The sequence below is a fragment of the Colobus angolensis genome, unplaced genomic scaffold (assembly GCF_000951035.1).
Source record: "Colobus angolensis palliatus isolate OR3802 unplaced genomic scaffold, Cang.pa_1.0 Scaffold431, whole genome shotgun sequence".
In the NCBI taxonomy this organism is placed as follows: Eukaryota; Metazoa; Chordata; class Mammalia; order Primates; family Cercopithecidae; genus Colobus; species Colobus angolensis.
Window position 1 is genome coordinate 461,333 of NW_012117722.1, and position 15,443 is coordinate 476,775.

General features: G+C 35.3%; 1 protein-coding gene across 1 annotated transcript in view; it reads right to left on the bottom strand.

Annotated features, from left to right (window-relative positions):
• Positions 1-15,443, bottom strand: part of RIMS1 (regulating synaptic membrane exocytosis 1) — a 502,863-nt gene that overhangs the window by 301,702 nt on the left and 185,718 nt on the right. Inside the window, exon 3 of the mRNA XM_011957025.1 lies at positions 960-1,173. Within this exon, the coding sequence (XP_011812415.1) occupies positions 960-1,173 (214 nt within the window). The remainder of the gene's footprint in view (positions 1-959; positions 1,174-15,443) is intronic.

Here is a 15,443-nt window from a genome sequence, read left to right on the forward strand (position 1 = left end):
TCATGTTATTTTTAAACATGACCTTGTATTATATTATAATCTATTAATGATTAGATAATATGACAAATTCTTTACAGAAACACTGGGAATTCATTAGCTACATACTTGTAACTGTTCTACATTAAGCTGCAGATCTCTATTAAGGAAAACTCAGATTTCCCTATAAATAATTATACTGTACTATTTTAGAGAATATGATAAAGTATAACATTAAAATATATTCTAAACTAAATATTTATTAGAATTATTCTAGTATTTCATAAATACTAATATTGGTTCCTACCATATTAGCATCTTAATGCTTCAAAAATTACATTTATTTAAAGTACTGGTATAAGAGGAGTAGCTCTTTTTCAAGCCAAATAAGGAAACATCATCAGGTGAGAATATATCTTATAGAGAAGAAAACGAGAAGTGCAAATCTCAATAGTCTTTAAATATCTAAATAATTTCTATGAGATAAGCTTGACGCTATATTTCTTTAACATGTCAGTAAATCTGAATTTACTCTCATAGAGGCTAATCATTGCTTAATATATGACATTCAGTTATTTTGCATTTTACGTGCATTCAATCTGAACACTAATGTTACAGAAATCAAAAGTAATTAACTTTTTAAAAAGAATTGATTATAACTTTCAAGAGTTTTATAATTCATGATAACATTAAATCTACATTAACTGCATTTTTCAAAAACTAAATGCATTCTCACAGGTAATCTGTTGGTTTTGAATTGGAATCATTTATTAAGAAACACAGATAAAGTAAGTTCTTTTTAGGAATTATTTTCATCAGTATTCCACTACCTTATTAAGGACATGAACAAAATGAGGGAGGTTCATTTTAATGTGTATGTTTATGCGCATGTCTGCTTTCTAAGATGCATGTGTTCTCATGTTTGGAAGGCATAATAGTTTTATCCACATTCACAACGCCCCTTATGTTCATGGAATACTCACGTTGTTTGACCGTAGAGACACGCGGCCTCCGCAGCGTGCACAGAACTTAGTGCGACAATAGGAGCAGAGATGACCGCACCCATCAGCAAACTTTGTTTTATGACAGATTCCACAAGTTGGAGCATCGTCTTTGTGCTCGCCCTGGTAACGCCGTGCTTCTTCCCCTATTTTTCTCACTTGTTCCTTATAGCTTTCAAACTGTTGATGCAATCTCCTAGGCAAAAGAGAAAATGGTAGCAAACTAAGTAAATGGTGGAAGACAAAACCAGAACAAACAAAACAAGGAATATTTCCTAACAAAAAGGAAGCATAGCTATTTGAACTAAAGCAAAACATACAAAGCTATTTTCCCCACTAACCTTACCTTCAAAGGTAGGATATATATTAGCATGATTCCATAATCCCAGTTTTGCTCATTAGCACTGAACTATGTGTATGTAGAATCTACATAAGCACTGTTTATCGCCAGCAGTGAAATTTGCGTATCTATTCCCTGCCTCTGTTTCTTTTAGATTTTTCAAAATATTTCAACTGAGAGCCCAACACTTTACAACTACAGGCATGTGTGCATATAACTGAAACAAAAATTACACAAAATATTTAGCCTAAATACATATGATGTACTCCAATATTTTCTATCCTATTCTAACTTTAATACTGAATATAATTCAAAAATAAGTTTGTCACAGTGAATTGATTCCATGACCCAGTATTTGAACATGATGCATACTTTGAAAAATATTGTTTTAGACTATGTTGCTGGGCAATCTATCCTCTACAAAATAGATTCCTTTGCCCCCATTCCTGGAGGCTACTTACCTATTTGGCATCAAGTATCTAATTTAATACATTACACAGAATGTTAGCTTTTGCATCATATTTGAGTTCTTAGTTCTTCCAGTTCACACCAAAAGTTCTAAATCCTACCTTGTAGACATGCAGATTTTTACATAGTCCAATTTTTCATTATTTTAACCAGGTAATATGTATGAAGCTTCCTAGCAACCACTCCTGATTAACTACCATCTGCGGGGACAGCTAAAGTTGTCTAGGGAAACTCCCCATTAGAATGTTCACATTTAATGTGATTAAAGTCTCCTCCCATCACCATCAGTTCAAATTCTAATCTTAAATCTCTATAAATAGAACTGTTTGCTGTTCTGAATAGAACACAGGAACATCCAGTGAATCCCCCAGTGGAAGGATGTCTTGGTTTTGAAATTGAGAACTGAGAGTTGTCCTGAGCCTAGCCAATAGTTATTGGCTATTTCGCCAAAAGAGGGACTCCTGCTCAAATTCATCTGGGTATCTGAGCTAGTTTTCCGGATTTGAGTATTCCCTAGAACACAGAGCACACAGATGCTTTTGTTAATTCAGGCAGTTAGTCTGATGTTCTCAATCTAAGATAGCTATGAGGAACTGATACTCCCTGGAAATAGAATCAAATAAGTTAGGTCCAGGTACTGCAGTGTTTGAGGTTTTGAGACTTCATTATATTTTCTTTTTAACCTTAATAATTCTTAAGCAGAACTTCTGTGATTTCTTTAAAAATTCTCAAATCTCTTTGCAGCTTTGCCAGCAGACACCTTTTCTATTTAATTCCAATAATTAAAGCAAACATACAAGCACCAGCACATAACAGTGTAGTTTAGGATCTGAAATATTTCCCAATTTAAAGGCCAGCTAATTTCACTTTATAAAGGAATATATGTGTTATTTCATTTAATGAATGCAAGAATATCTGGTCAATTTATTGAAGAGTTATTTGATACGTTGCTGTTTTTATATTTTAAGTATAAAAACTAGGGTCAAGTTAGTAGAAAACAAGTATGGGCATTTGTTATTTCAAAAGTTATCATACAAAATCGCACTGATAATCTTACTTCTTCCACTAAAGAAAATAATTTTAAGGAAGGGCCGGATGCAGTGGCTTATGTCTGTAATCCCAGGACTTTGGGAGGCCGAGGTGGGCGGATCACGAGGTCAGGAGATTGAGACCATCCTGACTAACATGGTGAAACCCCGTCTCTACTAAAAATACAAAATTTAGCCGGGCGTGGTGGCAGGCGTGTGTAGTCCCAGTTACTTGGGTGACTGAGGCAGGAGAATGGCGTGAACCCGGGAGGCTGAGCTTGCAGTGAGCCGAGATCGTGCCACTGCACTCCAGCCTGGGCGACAGAGCAAGACTCCATCAAAAAAATTTAAAAAATTAAAATAATAATAATAATAATAATTAAGGAATGGGAACAAGGAAACATTTCTAACCAAGGAAACTCTAAGCATAGACAGAGTACATAAATAAATATTTATTGTGAGAACTACCAAATCAAATCCATTTAAGTAAATATAAATGAGAAGGCGAAAACTAGGCTAAGGAAAGTTTCCCTATAAACTTATTGTAAAATATAGAACATGATGGAGTACGGGTGTTGGCAAACTTTTTGGAAAAAAAGGCAGATTGTAAATATTTTAGACTTTGAGGGTCACGTAGTTTCTTTTGCAACTGCTCATTTCTGCTGTAGCAGGAAAGTAGCCACAGATAGTATGTAAATGAATGAATGTAAATGTGCTCCAGTGAAACTTTATTTACAAAAATAGATAGTAGTCCAGATTTTGCCCATAGAGCAGTTTGTCAATTCCAGATTAGTATGTGCTTTATGCTAAGATATAATGGCTTGAAAACCAAAGCCTCTGTGTATTTTTAAATTCAAACATAAAGGAATTTTATCTGACCCAATCAAAAGTGAACTTGTTTCAGGAAATCTTTGTACAATGTATACATGCAGGGCACTGACCACTGAGAGAAAACCTTACTCTATTACAATCTCATAGCATTTCATCTGGGTCACTTATAGACCATTTAATATTTTTACTATGTTTTATTGCTATTTCTATACTTAACACCTCTCTTCTATCAAACAGTAAACAATATTAGAAGTCCACAGTTTAGCAAACAGTTCAGACATATAGTTCCTTAGTAGCAGCCAATACACACTCATATTTGCTGAACGGAAAATTTATACTTATACGTATTATTTTTCTTAGTCTGTTTTGAGAAAAAAACCATACAATTTACAAACAAGTTCATATTGAGGACAAAATATCCTAATACACCCTACTTCACAAAACACTGAAAATTCTGGGTGTAATATTTAAAAATATAACTTTTAATGTACATTTGAGCTGGAGAGAAAGAATGCAAAATTCTCAAAGGACAAAAATGAAAGAGAAGTAGTAATTCAGAAAAGTAACATATCTCTGAAGCAGATGCCTACAAACATGTATTGAGGTTCTGTGACCAAGAACTTCAGTTTTAACTCTTGTACAAGTGATTGAAAATAAAATTTTAGTTAGGTATTCACCAAAAATAATTGAAACAGAATGCATGATATCTAAACCAGTAGCGGACAAAATATGGAATGAGAAAAAAGTCAACCCAAAGAAGATAAGAATTAAAATAAATAAATACATAAACACAAACAAAGCAGAGCAATTAATTATGACAGTATGAGATGGTAAAAAAAAAATCTAACACATGAGGAATCACAAGTGTTATACATTACAACAAGCATCATCAAAAGACAAAGATCATCACATTAAATTTTAAAAATCCAACTAAATGAAGTTCTGAAGCGATATACCCAAAACATAAAGGCACAGAATGTTTGAAATAAAAGGATAGAAAAAAGAGATCCCAGGGAATTATTAAGAAAAACAAACAGAAAAGCAAACAAACAAAAACTGGTATAGAACTTAAATTTAAAAGCATTACTACAGAGTGTAAACTTCTATTAAAAAGTATTCATTTTATTTTTTACATGACAATTATAAACTTAATTGCATATAACACATGTTTATAGAGTAGATTAAACTCACTTGTTAATCTTGAGTTCTCTGTGTGTGTGTATATGTATATACGTATACATACACATGCTTTTATATATATATATATACACACACACATATATATATATGCCTAACACATATCTAAACTTTTCCCAAACTCTAGGCTTCAAAAGTACTAAAATCGTTTTATTTCTTAAGCTGGTGGAGGAGGGGTTACATGACGTAGGTTTTACTTTTTGTTTACACCTTACATATATGTTTTATAATACTGTTTTGTATGTATGAACAATTTAATATTAGAAAGAAAAAGATTCATTTCTAGCTCATCGAATAGCATTGAATAACAAATCAGGGCTACATAGAATTGAAGGTCTCCTGGCTGTGACAGGTGGGTAGGCAGCAACTGTTCCTTTTCTAGTTGGTCATGGCAGATGAGCTGGTTGGATGAGACTTCTCCACTAAAGTATGACAGTGAGATCTCTAGCTTCTCACTGTCTCCATGGGGGATCTTGGAGTAGGTCCTAAGGAAGACAGCCACCAGGGGACAGTGTTCTTCTCCCACAGGGACATACCTAAGTGACCTGGGGCAGCTTTTCACCAAGTGCTTCCTCCCAAAGTTCATGAGGCCATTCACACAGTCATCACTCCAAACTCTACGAGGAATCACATCTTTCTGAATGCTGGTCCTTGGTGAACTTTACCCATCTATGCCTTCCTCTCATGTGCTTTAGAAATTTAGAAATTCCTTTTTCATTTCAGCAGCAGTCCTTGTTTAAACTACTGGTATAGACATCCCAGTAGGGAGTATAATGAGAGAAGAAAGAGCTTGCTTTTTCTCAGCCTATAACTCTCTTAATATTCAAATATTTTTTCTTTCTGGGTTTTTTCCTTTACTTACAGATAAGATTCCCTTATTCTGCTCTGGAAGAAAAAGCCCAACTTAGGTCCCGGTCAACTTCTCCAACTTATTTCCTGGGATGCTCCTTATTTTACCTGCAGACACTATGGAAGGAAGGAAGGAAGGGAGGAAGGGAGGAAGGGAGGAAGGGAGGAAGGAAGGAAGGAAGGAAGGAAGGAAGGAAGGAAGGAAGGAAGGAAGGAAGGAAGGAAGGAAGGAAGGAAGGAAGGAAGGAAGGAAGGAAGGAGGGAAGGAAGGAAAGGAGGGAGGGAGGGAGGGAATTCCTCACTCCCACGTCCTTAAAATCTACCTACTCCATAACCTGCACTACTCTATTAAATTGTTCTCTTAAAATACAACCTTAATGCCCTTTTCCCAATTCATATTCCCCTTACATTACGCTGATATCTCATGCTGTCAAGATGCTGTCCTCATAATAAAATATGCCTTTGGAAGCAAGATACTGGTAGTGAAACCATAAACAGCATATTTATTTTTTGTATCTGATGTTTTAATGCTTTAATCTATATCAAATTTGTGACAGTGTTCTATTATGAATAATAAATGGAAATACATATTTTATTATATGGTCTTACAGTAAATGTGGGACTGCAAATGTAAAAGCTTTTTGTGAAATTTATTTGTACACTTCAATTTTAGAGTTAACAATATATTCTTATTGACTAGTGAGGTTGACAAAATATATAATCACAAATCACAGATTTAAATTATCCATATGGAAAATGGAGAGTATTATAAAATACACAATGCTATCAAAAGAAAAGCAGTGATATTGAAACTTTCTCCCAGGATATGATTTTTTTTCATTGTTTTACTATATAATAATTATTGCATTATTTTAATAATTGTACATTCAATTCAAGAAACTCTAAAATTCAATTTATAAACAAGTTGTTTGGGTGATTAATAATATATATTTTGAAAGAAACAAAGATGAATGCCTAAAAAACTAAATACCATTCTGTAAATGTCTCAAAAGTGAAATATCATGCGATCAATGCAAAATAAATAATTTAAACAAGCAATTATTGATGACATTTGTACAAATTAATAAATATTTGTTGAACAAGTAAATGGTAATAGTGGAATGTAGAGCAATCTTTCTAATTAGCGCAGCAATTCACATTTTTCTGTTTTGAATTTTTTTCTTCTCCCATTCCCAAAGAAATGAGAATCTAGAGAAACTTCTACCTTTCTTCCTGGCTTTCTTTTATGAGGTCTACGCAAATAGAACTGGATTTTTCCAGAGGAGGAAAGGCTGGAAGCTATCATTTTAAAGTTTTAAAACTCCAAGTGGCAGGTTCTGAGAGCAGGTGAGGGCTTTCTCTGAGATAAAAGCAGGGCAGAGGCCAGGATAGTTTGCATGCAGTACTCCCAAATGGAGGATTGCTCTAGGATGTGTATACAATGGCGGAAGGGCATGGGTGCTGAAAACAATAAGCATGGCCTCTGTTTCCCTTGTCGCCCTTGGCACAGAAAACAGATCAGTACCATCCATCATGTGTTCCCTTCGTCAACCTTAGCACATGGGCACCACCAAGGCCTTATGAAGTTAGTAGCATGGATGTTAAAGGCAGGAGAGTTGTTCTGAGACTGATGGCCTGATTAAGAGCCTCCAAAAAACATGGGGTTGTCCAAGAGGGAGCCCTAATAATGTCTGAAATTCAATGTTTTTCTAGTCTAGTAGGTTGGAGGATTGCTTATACACATTTTGACATCACACTATACTGTTGAACATAAATTCACATGAATAATCGATTTAGAAAGTAAGTTATACATAAATATAAATTAGCAGTTTATGACAGCATGTACCAGTGTCAAAGAAGGACAGTAAGTCATATAGTTGTACAGTTAAAAAACTCTTTCTTGTCCCGACAACACAATTGTCCCCCTTTTAGTGAAACTGCCTTTTTGATTTCACTCCATAATAGAGGAGCTGTAAAATTTCACAAAATTTCAAGGGTCACTATTTTTTTTTAATGATGTTTGCAAATAGTGGCTTCTTGTGTCAGAGTTGAGTAGAAAATAACAAACAGCACAGTCTTTTTGACCAAAATGTTAAATAATGGGGTTTTCTGCTACAAAACAGTTGGAAGAGGGATGGTTGTGGTGTCTTGGATTGGTCTCTTGGAATGCCTTTCAAAACAAGATCACAAGCTAACTACTCAAAGTTCCACCATCAGGCCAAGCACAGTGGTACATGCCTGTAATTCCAGCACTTTGATAGGCCAAGGAGGGAGAATCACTTGAGCCTAGGAATTTGAGAAATGCTTGGACAACAAAGCTAGACCCAATCTCTATAAAAAAATTTAAAAATATATTAGGCAGGCATGGTGGTGCATGTCTGTAGACCCAGCTACTTAGGAGGCTGATGTGGGAGGATTGTTTCAGCCTCAGAGGTCGAGGCTACAGTGAGCCGTGATCATGCCATTGCACTCCAGCCTGGGTGACAGGGTGAGACCCTGTCGAATACAAAAAACAAAACAAAACAAAAATACCAAAGCTGCTCAATCAGAAAGCTGCAGAAATCAGAAAGCCACTGTCCAAATGGCTGGTGCTACTGTCCTATCACCTCTGCTAAGGTATTCTGATCTAGAAGCCACCACCAGAGCCACATCAGGAGATCCCAGGAAAATCATGCCCAGTATGTTGTTACAGCTCTGCATCTAATTCAGTTTCCATTCAAATCTCATGCAAGCACATTCAACTGATGGAACCTAAATTACATCAGGGATTCTAGCTGCAGGAGAGTCTATGTAATTCAGTTTCAGATTTCTAGTTTTTTCATAAGACTTCCTAAAATAATTTTGAAATATATATTGTGAGGGTCAGTCTTCCACTTTAGCTACAAACCTCTAATCTATGTTAAATTGCTTAATTCCTTTCACTGTACCATGGGTGAACAATATCTAAGATCTCCCTTTCCCATTCATTTTCCATTTTATCTCCATCCCCTCCCTCTCCTTCCCTCCTTTCCTTCTGCTCCCCTCACCTCTCCTTCCCTCTCTTCTTTTCTCCCCTCTCCCTCCCTCTGTTTTTCTTCATCATACACTAAGTACACATTACTATGGAAAGCATTTCGCCACCACCGGGAAATTTTAAAAAATAGATTCAGTTCCCCAAGCAAGTAACTTATATGAGGGGTCTTCAAAAAGTTCATAGAAAATGAGTATTACTAAAAAGCTATGCATAGATTCCAAAAGTTTCTTGTACCAAAATGAACTTGTACTAACTTGTTACAACATGTCTGAAAAGTATCTATTAATAGTTCAAGGCACTAAGAAGGATAAAACATAAGTTTGAAAAGAGCTCCTATGAGAGCAACACAAATTCCTCTAAAATTGAAGCAAGAACAAACATGAAATTTCAAGTGACTGGGCACGGTGGCTCACGTCTGTAATCCCAGCACTTTGGGAGGCCGAGGCAGGTGGATCACCCGAGGTCAGGAGTTCGAGACCAGACTGGAGCCTGGCCAACATGGTGAAACCCATCTCTACTAAAAATTACAAAAAATCAGCCGGGTATGGTGGCAGGTGCCTGTAGTCCCAGCGACTCGGAAGGCTGAGGCAGGAGAATCACTTGAACCTGGGAGGCAAAGGTTGCAGTGAGCCAAGATAGTGCCATTGCACTCCAGCCTGGGGGACAAGAGTGAGGCTCCATCTCAAAAAAATAAAATAAAATAAAACAAAACAAAATAAAATAAAATAAATAAAAATTAATTCAAGTGAAGTTTGGGCAGAAGAATGGTGAAATCACTGATGCTTTATGAAAAATTTATGGGACAATGTTGCAAATAAATCATCAGTTTACAAATGGGTAAGTCATTTTTAGAAGGAATGAGATGATGCTGAAGATGAAGCCTGCAGTAGCAGACCACATACCTCAATTTGTGAGGAAAAAAATCATTTTGTTCATACCCTAATTGAAGGGTACTGACAATTAACAGCAGAAATAGTAGCCAGCACCATAGACATCTCAACTGGTTCAGCTTACACATTTTTGACTGGAAAATTAAAGTTGACCAAACTTTCCATTTGATGGGTGCCAAAACCATTGCACCCAGATCAGCTGCAGAGAAGAGCAGAGCTTTCAATGGAAATTTTAAAACAGGATAAATATGCTAAAACATTTATTTGAAGAATTCTAACAGTAGATGAAACATGGCTTTACCAGTATGATCCTGACAACAAAGCACAATCAAAAGAATGGCCTTCAAGAGGTGGAAGTGGTCCAATCAAAGTAAAAGCAGACCAGTCAAAAGCAAATGTCATAGCAACAGTTTCTTGGGATGCTCAAGCCATTTTGCTTGCTCACTTTCTGGGGGGCCAAGGAATGATGACATCTGCTTATTATGACAGTGTTTTGATAAAGTTAGCCAATCTTTAGTAGAAAAAGTCCCAGGGAAAGAGCATCTGAGAGTCCTTCTCCACCATGACAATGTTCTTGCTCACTCCTCTCATCAAACAAGGGCAATTCTGCCAGAGTTTTGATAGGCAATCGTTAGGCATCTACCTTACAGTCCTAAATTGAATTCTTCTAATTTCCTTTTGTTTCCTAATCTTAAAATGTCTGTGAAGGGCACTCATTTTTCTGCAGTTAATGTTGTAAAAAAGACTGCATTGGCATGGTAAAATCCCCAGGACTTTACCTGGGGATTAAAAGGGTTATAAAAGTGTCTTGAACTTCATAGATCTTATGTTGAGAAATAAAGTTTGTAATTTGAAAATTTTTAATCCCATTTTTTTTTCTGCAAACTTTGTGGATATATGTACGCGTGTCTGTCTAGTTCATTTTATCTGGTTAAAAAGCTGCAGGGACAGTAAATCAATGTAAAACTTGGACTGAGATACAAGGTATATATACAATCTAACAAACAAAAAACCTCCTTCTTTCCATAGTGATTTAATGAACAGCACAAATCTATCCCCTGTGAATGAAGGCCCTCATTATTCTTAGCTCGGATTATTTCATTAGCTTTCTAACTAGGCTTCCTGCCGATGGATTCCGTCATTCTAGTGCATCTTTCATACTGCCTGAATGATCTTCCTAATAAACGGAAACAATCATGTCAATCTACTGATAAAATATCATCTCTGAGGTAGTTCAATTTCTCATCCTGTGGTACAAGGCCCCCACTTTCTTATCTATTAGGATCTGTCAGATACATTTTCTCATACATCTTACACTACAATAAAATTAAACTTTCTAGCTATTTGTCAAACACACTAGAATCTTCCAAACATCAATTCAACAAACATATTTTGAGGTCTGTTGCACAACCCCCACTCCTTAAAGCTCCGGGAGTACAAAGAAAGTAGCATAAGAAGGTCTTGAGTTTCAATTATTTTATTACCTGATATTCTTATTATAAATACAAGTTGTTTACAGGTGTCAGGCATATGCATAGTATCCTGCAAAAGGAAGCGATTGCAATTGCAAACATGTAACTCAGATGAAATCACTTTTACAGCAGTGTATTTTTCCTTCAGCTTTGAACTTCCTTTCATAGCTTGAACCCTTACCAAGTATCATCAAAACTTATCAATACTTTACTAATACAAATTTACTTAGGTGAATTTTTCACTTAACACCAGCTGTAAGGATATAATATGCTATTCTAGATATGAGCATACAGGCTCTCTTTTGGAAGAACTATGTATTATTCTACCATTTGCCTTTGTTGTCTGCTTCAACTCTTTTTGTGAATCACTGCTGAAATTTAAGAAATCTAGTGGTCCAAGCTTAAAACCACGGTTTTCTTCTTTGCCAGGACTTGGGGTTCATCATTATGACATCGTTTAAACACTTTTCTGTGAGACAAGATAAAGGAAGGATTCCAAAACCCAGTGTAAAATGAAAATATTTGGGAAAATACAGACACAGGAGAAACTCTGAAGATTAGAGGGTACAATTTCCTCATTTTATAAATGGGAACATTTAGGGATATGCTTTATGTGCCTTACATAAGGCTAGCAAAATGGTTGGTGATAATTAGGTCCTCTATTTCAAACTTTCCACTACACCATTCTATTTTCAGAATGCTAATTTTAATTATGGCTAAAGGAATGGAAAGTTATTGCTTTGTAAGAGGGGTTTCCTTGGTATCCTCAAACTTAATATGCATCAGAATTATCTAAAGGGCTTGTTAAAATGCAAATTTTTGGACAAACCTACAGAGCTTCTGATTCAGTAGGTTTGGGATAAATTCCAGGAAGAAGCCTTTTTAGTAGTTCTGGTGCAAATTATCCAGGGACCACCATGTGGCAGAGACTGCAAACATTAAGAATAAACTTGAAGATGAAGGCAACTTTTTCACAGATCTGTCATCTCACTTCACAAAAATAATCATCCCAATGAAATTTTAAGCATAAATGCAAAATCTGGGGCACTACCCCTCTGGAAATATGCTGAATAATTTAATATTATGGTATATACACATATTTAACCTGATAATCATCATTGTTTAAAACTTACAATTTTATGACTCAAAGAAATGTGCACATTTGTGTTTTAAAAAGCATCATAGTGTTTTGTACACAGGCTTAAACATAGGTTGCTTCAGAGGTAATATTCTAAATACCTCAGTAATTCAGAAATTTACCCCAGATGTTATTGAGTAATTTTTGAAAATTACTACAGTTCAACAAATTATCAGTTTGTATCTTAAAAACATGTTTGGTCTTTAGTTTAAAATGAGTATACTTTTTTCTTATTGCAAATATCCAGCAGATGGCACTAAAGCTTTTTATTTTTGCATTCAATTCTGTCATAGTTATTTAAATTACTTTTTAAAACACCTTACGTATTAAAAAAAAAATTAGTACAATCAGCAGGAGATTTGAGTTACTAGGAAAATGTGTTTTCAGAGGTGGCTGAAAAAGAACAAAAGAAAAATTTATAAAATGTTGCAACTTCTGCTCTTTTGTGGAGGACTATATTTTACATAACATTTTAAAATATTATATATTAAGGGTTTTTGTATATTTTTCTATTGTTGGTAGTTTTTATGGTCCTCCATTTAGCATTGTTAAAAATGAAGTTCATCCAATCAGCATCCCACAGTGTTCTGAAAGCACTGAGAGATGACACTTACGAAAAATAAGAGCATAACTGATGATTAGCTATTTGTGTTGTATAATCTATTACTTCAGTCAAGCATTTATTTTTAATTCCATTTTCAATTTACCATAGGAGGCCACTCCTGAGTAAGCATTAAATGAAGACATCTGAGGACATGGAGGCCCACTAGCATAGATTTAAGTTTTCTGCTGCACTCCATCTCCCAATAAATACTTTCACTGTGTTCCTGAATGCTGTGAGGTGCTGCATGTGTAGAAGGTTCATATGCTAGGTCCTAGAAATACTGTTTCTAGATATTATGGAACAATATTACTGCTTTCTAATATTAGAGATATATCAGAGGTCTGAAACTGAAAACCTGGTTCAAGAAAGGGTCATTTTAATATTTTGGCAAACAAGTTATCTCATTCACAGTACAACTCAACAGAAGAAAATCAAGTAAAATTATGAGAAATCATAAAGTAGGATATGAATTAGGAATATAATTTTTAAAAGGAATGAAGGTAAGTTTTAAGGAAATAATCTTAATAGGTAATATTGGGATCATCTATATAACAGATATGTAATCAACTGATATTAAATAGGTCTAATCATACTCCATGCAAACTTTTCCAGAATGTGTCACGTGATCATGCCAACCTACCTAATGCATAAGAGTAAACGCCATGTGTTGGCAATTTAGAAGACAGTGGTGTCTACACATATGAGCAAGCCAAAGTGTTAGGTAACCAATTCATGCTTGCATCTTCCGGAATGCACAACAAACTGCAAACATTGCCTTTGCTGTATTGTCGACTATCTTCACCAGAATTGCTTTGTTATGTTACTATAAGGAGGGAAAAAACCAACCCAATGACATTATACAACGGGACACTTTTTGGAAGGAATTAAATATAATAGTTCAGGCATAAGTGTGAGCCTGGCATGGTCAGGATCAAATCTAGTTCTACTTCCTAGCTTCATGACCATGAAGAAGTTATTTAAACTCTGTTCCTCAGTCTCCTCATTTATGAACTGGTGATAATAATAGCAACTTTGTAAGATTGTTGGGAGGGTTAATTGAGATAATCAATGTAAAGTGCTTAGCACTGTGTCTAGCTTATGGTAAAAGCTCAATAAATATTAGCTATTATTATTATGCGTAGACATAGATAATACATGAGGGAAACAGAGTACTTTGCTTTTAAGTTTCTGAGTACATTTAGCTGATAACTTTGGGAGGCAGTGATGACTGGGAGGATTTCCTGGCAGATGGGGATTAGTATGAGTGGCTTGGATGATCTATCAATAGACCACTAGTGAGGGGAAAAAAGGTCATCTTGTAAGAAGGAAGTCAGAGTGAAAAATGAACCCACAAGTAAAATCTGTTTTGGGGAAACTCCAGAAGATACAACCACTGGTGGAACACGTGTAATTTTGTCTGAAATTTTTTTGGCATTTTTATGGTCATTGCTGATTCACAACAAACAAAAAAAAAAAAAAAGAAAGGAGATTCTAAAAGTCTGACATTTATAAAAAGAGTAGTATCATTAGTATTATCACTGCACTGGTAAATGTAAATTGCCTGAATCACAAATATTTCCAATGCTCTGAAATACTTGGTGAATGAACGATATACAGAAAAATTTTAATGTGAAAGACTTGTTTTCCTTTTCATGTTTAATGTCTGATAAATTTACAAACATCGAATGTATTCTTCTTATTAGTGAGTTAACCACATTTTGTTGCCTTTCCTTCTTTTAGATGATAAACTATGTTCAGGCATGTGTTAGTTAAGGGAGAGGGGCTTTCAATGTTACTTTGACAAGTATTACCTTACATTTTTAATATTTGATCAGAATAATTCCTTTAAAACCTCAATGGTCCTATAAAGCTCTTCAAGCTGCCTTGTTTCTCAGAAATCACAGAGCCACAAGGGAATAAATGAGAAGTGCAATGTCCCCTAATTTCCAGAACATCTAATGACTTCATCTCCCTGGACAAATTCTTCTGGTGGTAACGTTTGTGCTCACCCCTCTGGTTACTAGGGTCTCTATGGGGCCACCTACTGCTCTTACTCTGAGTGTAGAAGGAAAGTATATTACTTGCTTGTTGACCCCAAGAAGTGAGTGCACAAGTGTATTTCTTGGTTTTAGATTTAATCTCCGTGTGTGTCAATACTTGAGAAAAAAGCAGAGCCCAGTGGTTCTAGAGCCAAATTTCCTGGGTTCAAAACTTTCTTGGGCTCTCCCTCTTATTAGCTTCTGACCTAGCAAGTTATTTAACAGGCAAAGACTCCACCTCTTCCTCTGTAAAATGAGTATAATAATGCCTACCTACTGTGGGGTTGTTGTGAGGATTAAAATGGCTAATATGTATGTGCAAAGCACTTAGGGAGGTGGAGACAATAGTAAGTACTCAGTAAAATATTAGCTATTTTATAATGTATAGAGAAAATAGTGAACAAAAACCAGATAAAACTTCTATTATGGTCCTGTGAAGTGTAACATTATTCAATGGATTGAAATACATAAATAGGATCTAGAATTATGACATAAAATATAGAGATTGAGTCCAGATTCTTGAAAGCAGTGCCATCAAATATTCTATTTGTAAAGCTTAAGTTGAATAGCTTAGTCATAAAAAGTTTATTCCAAAAA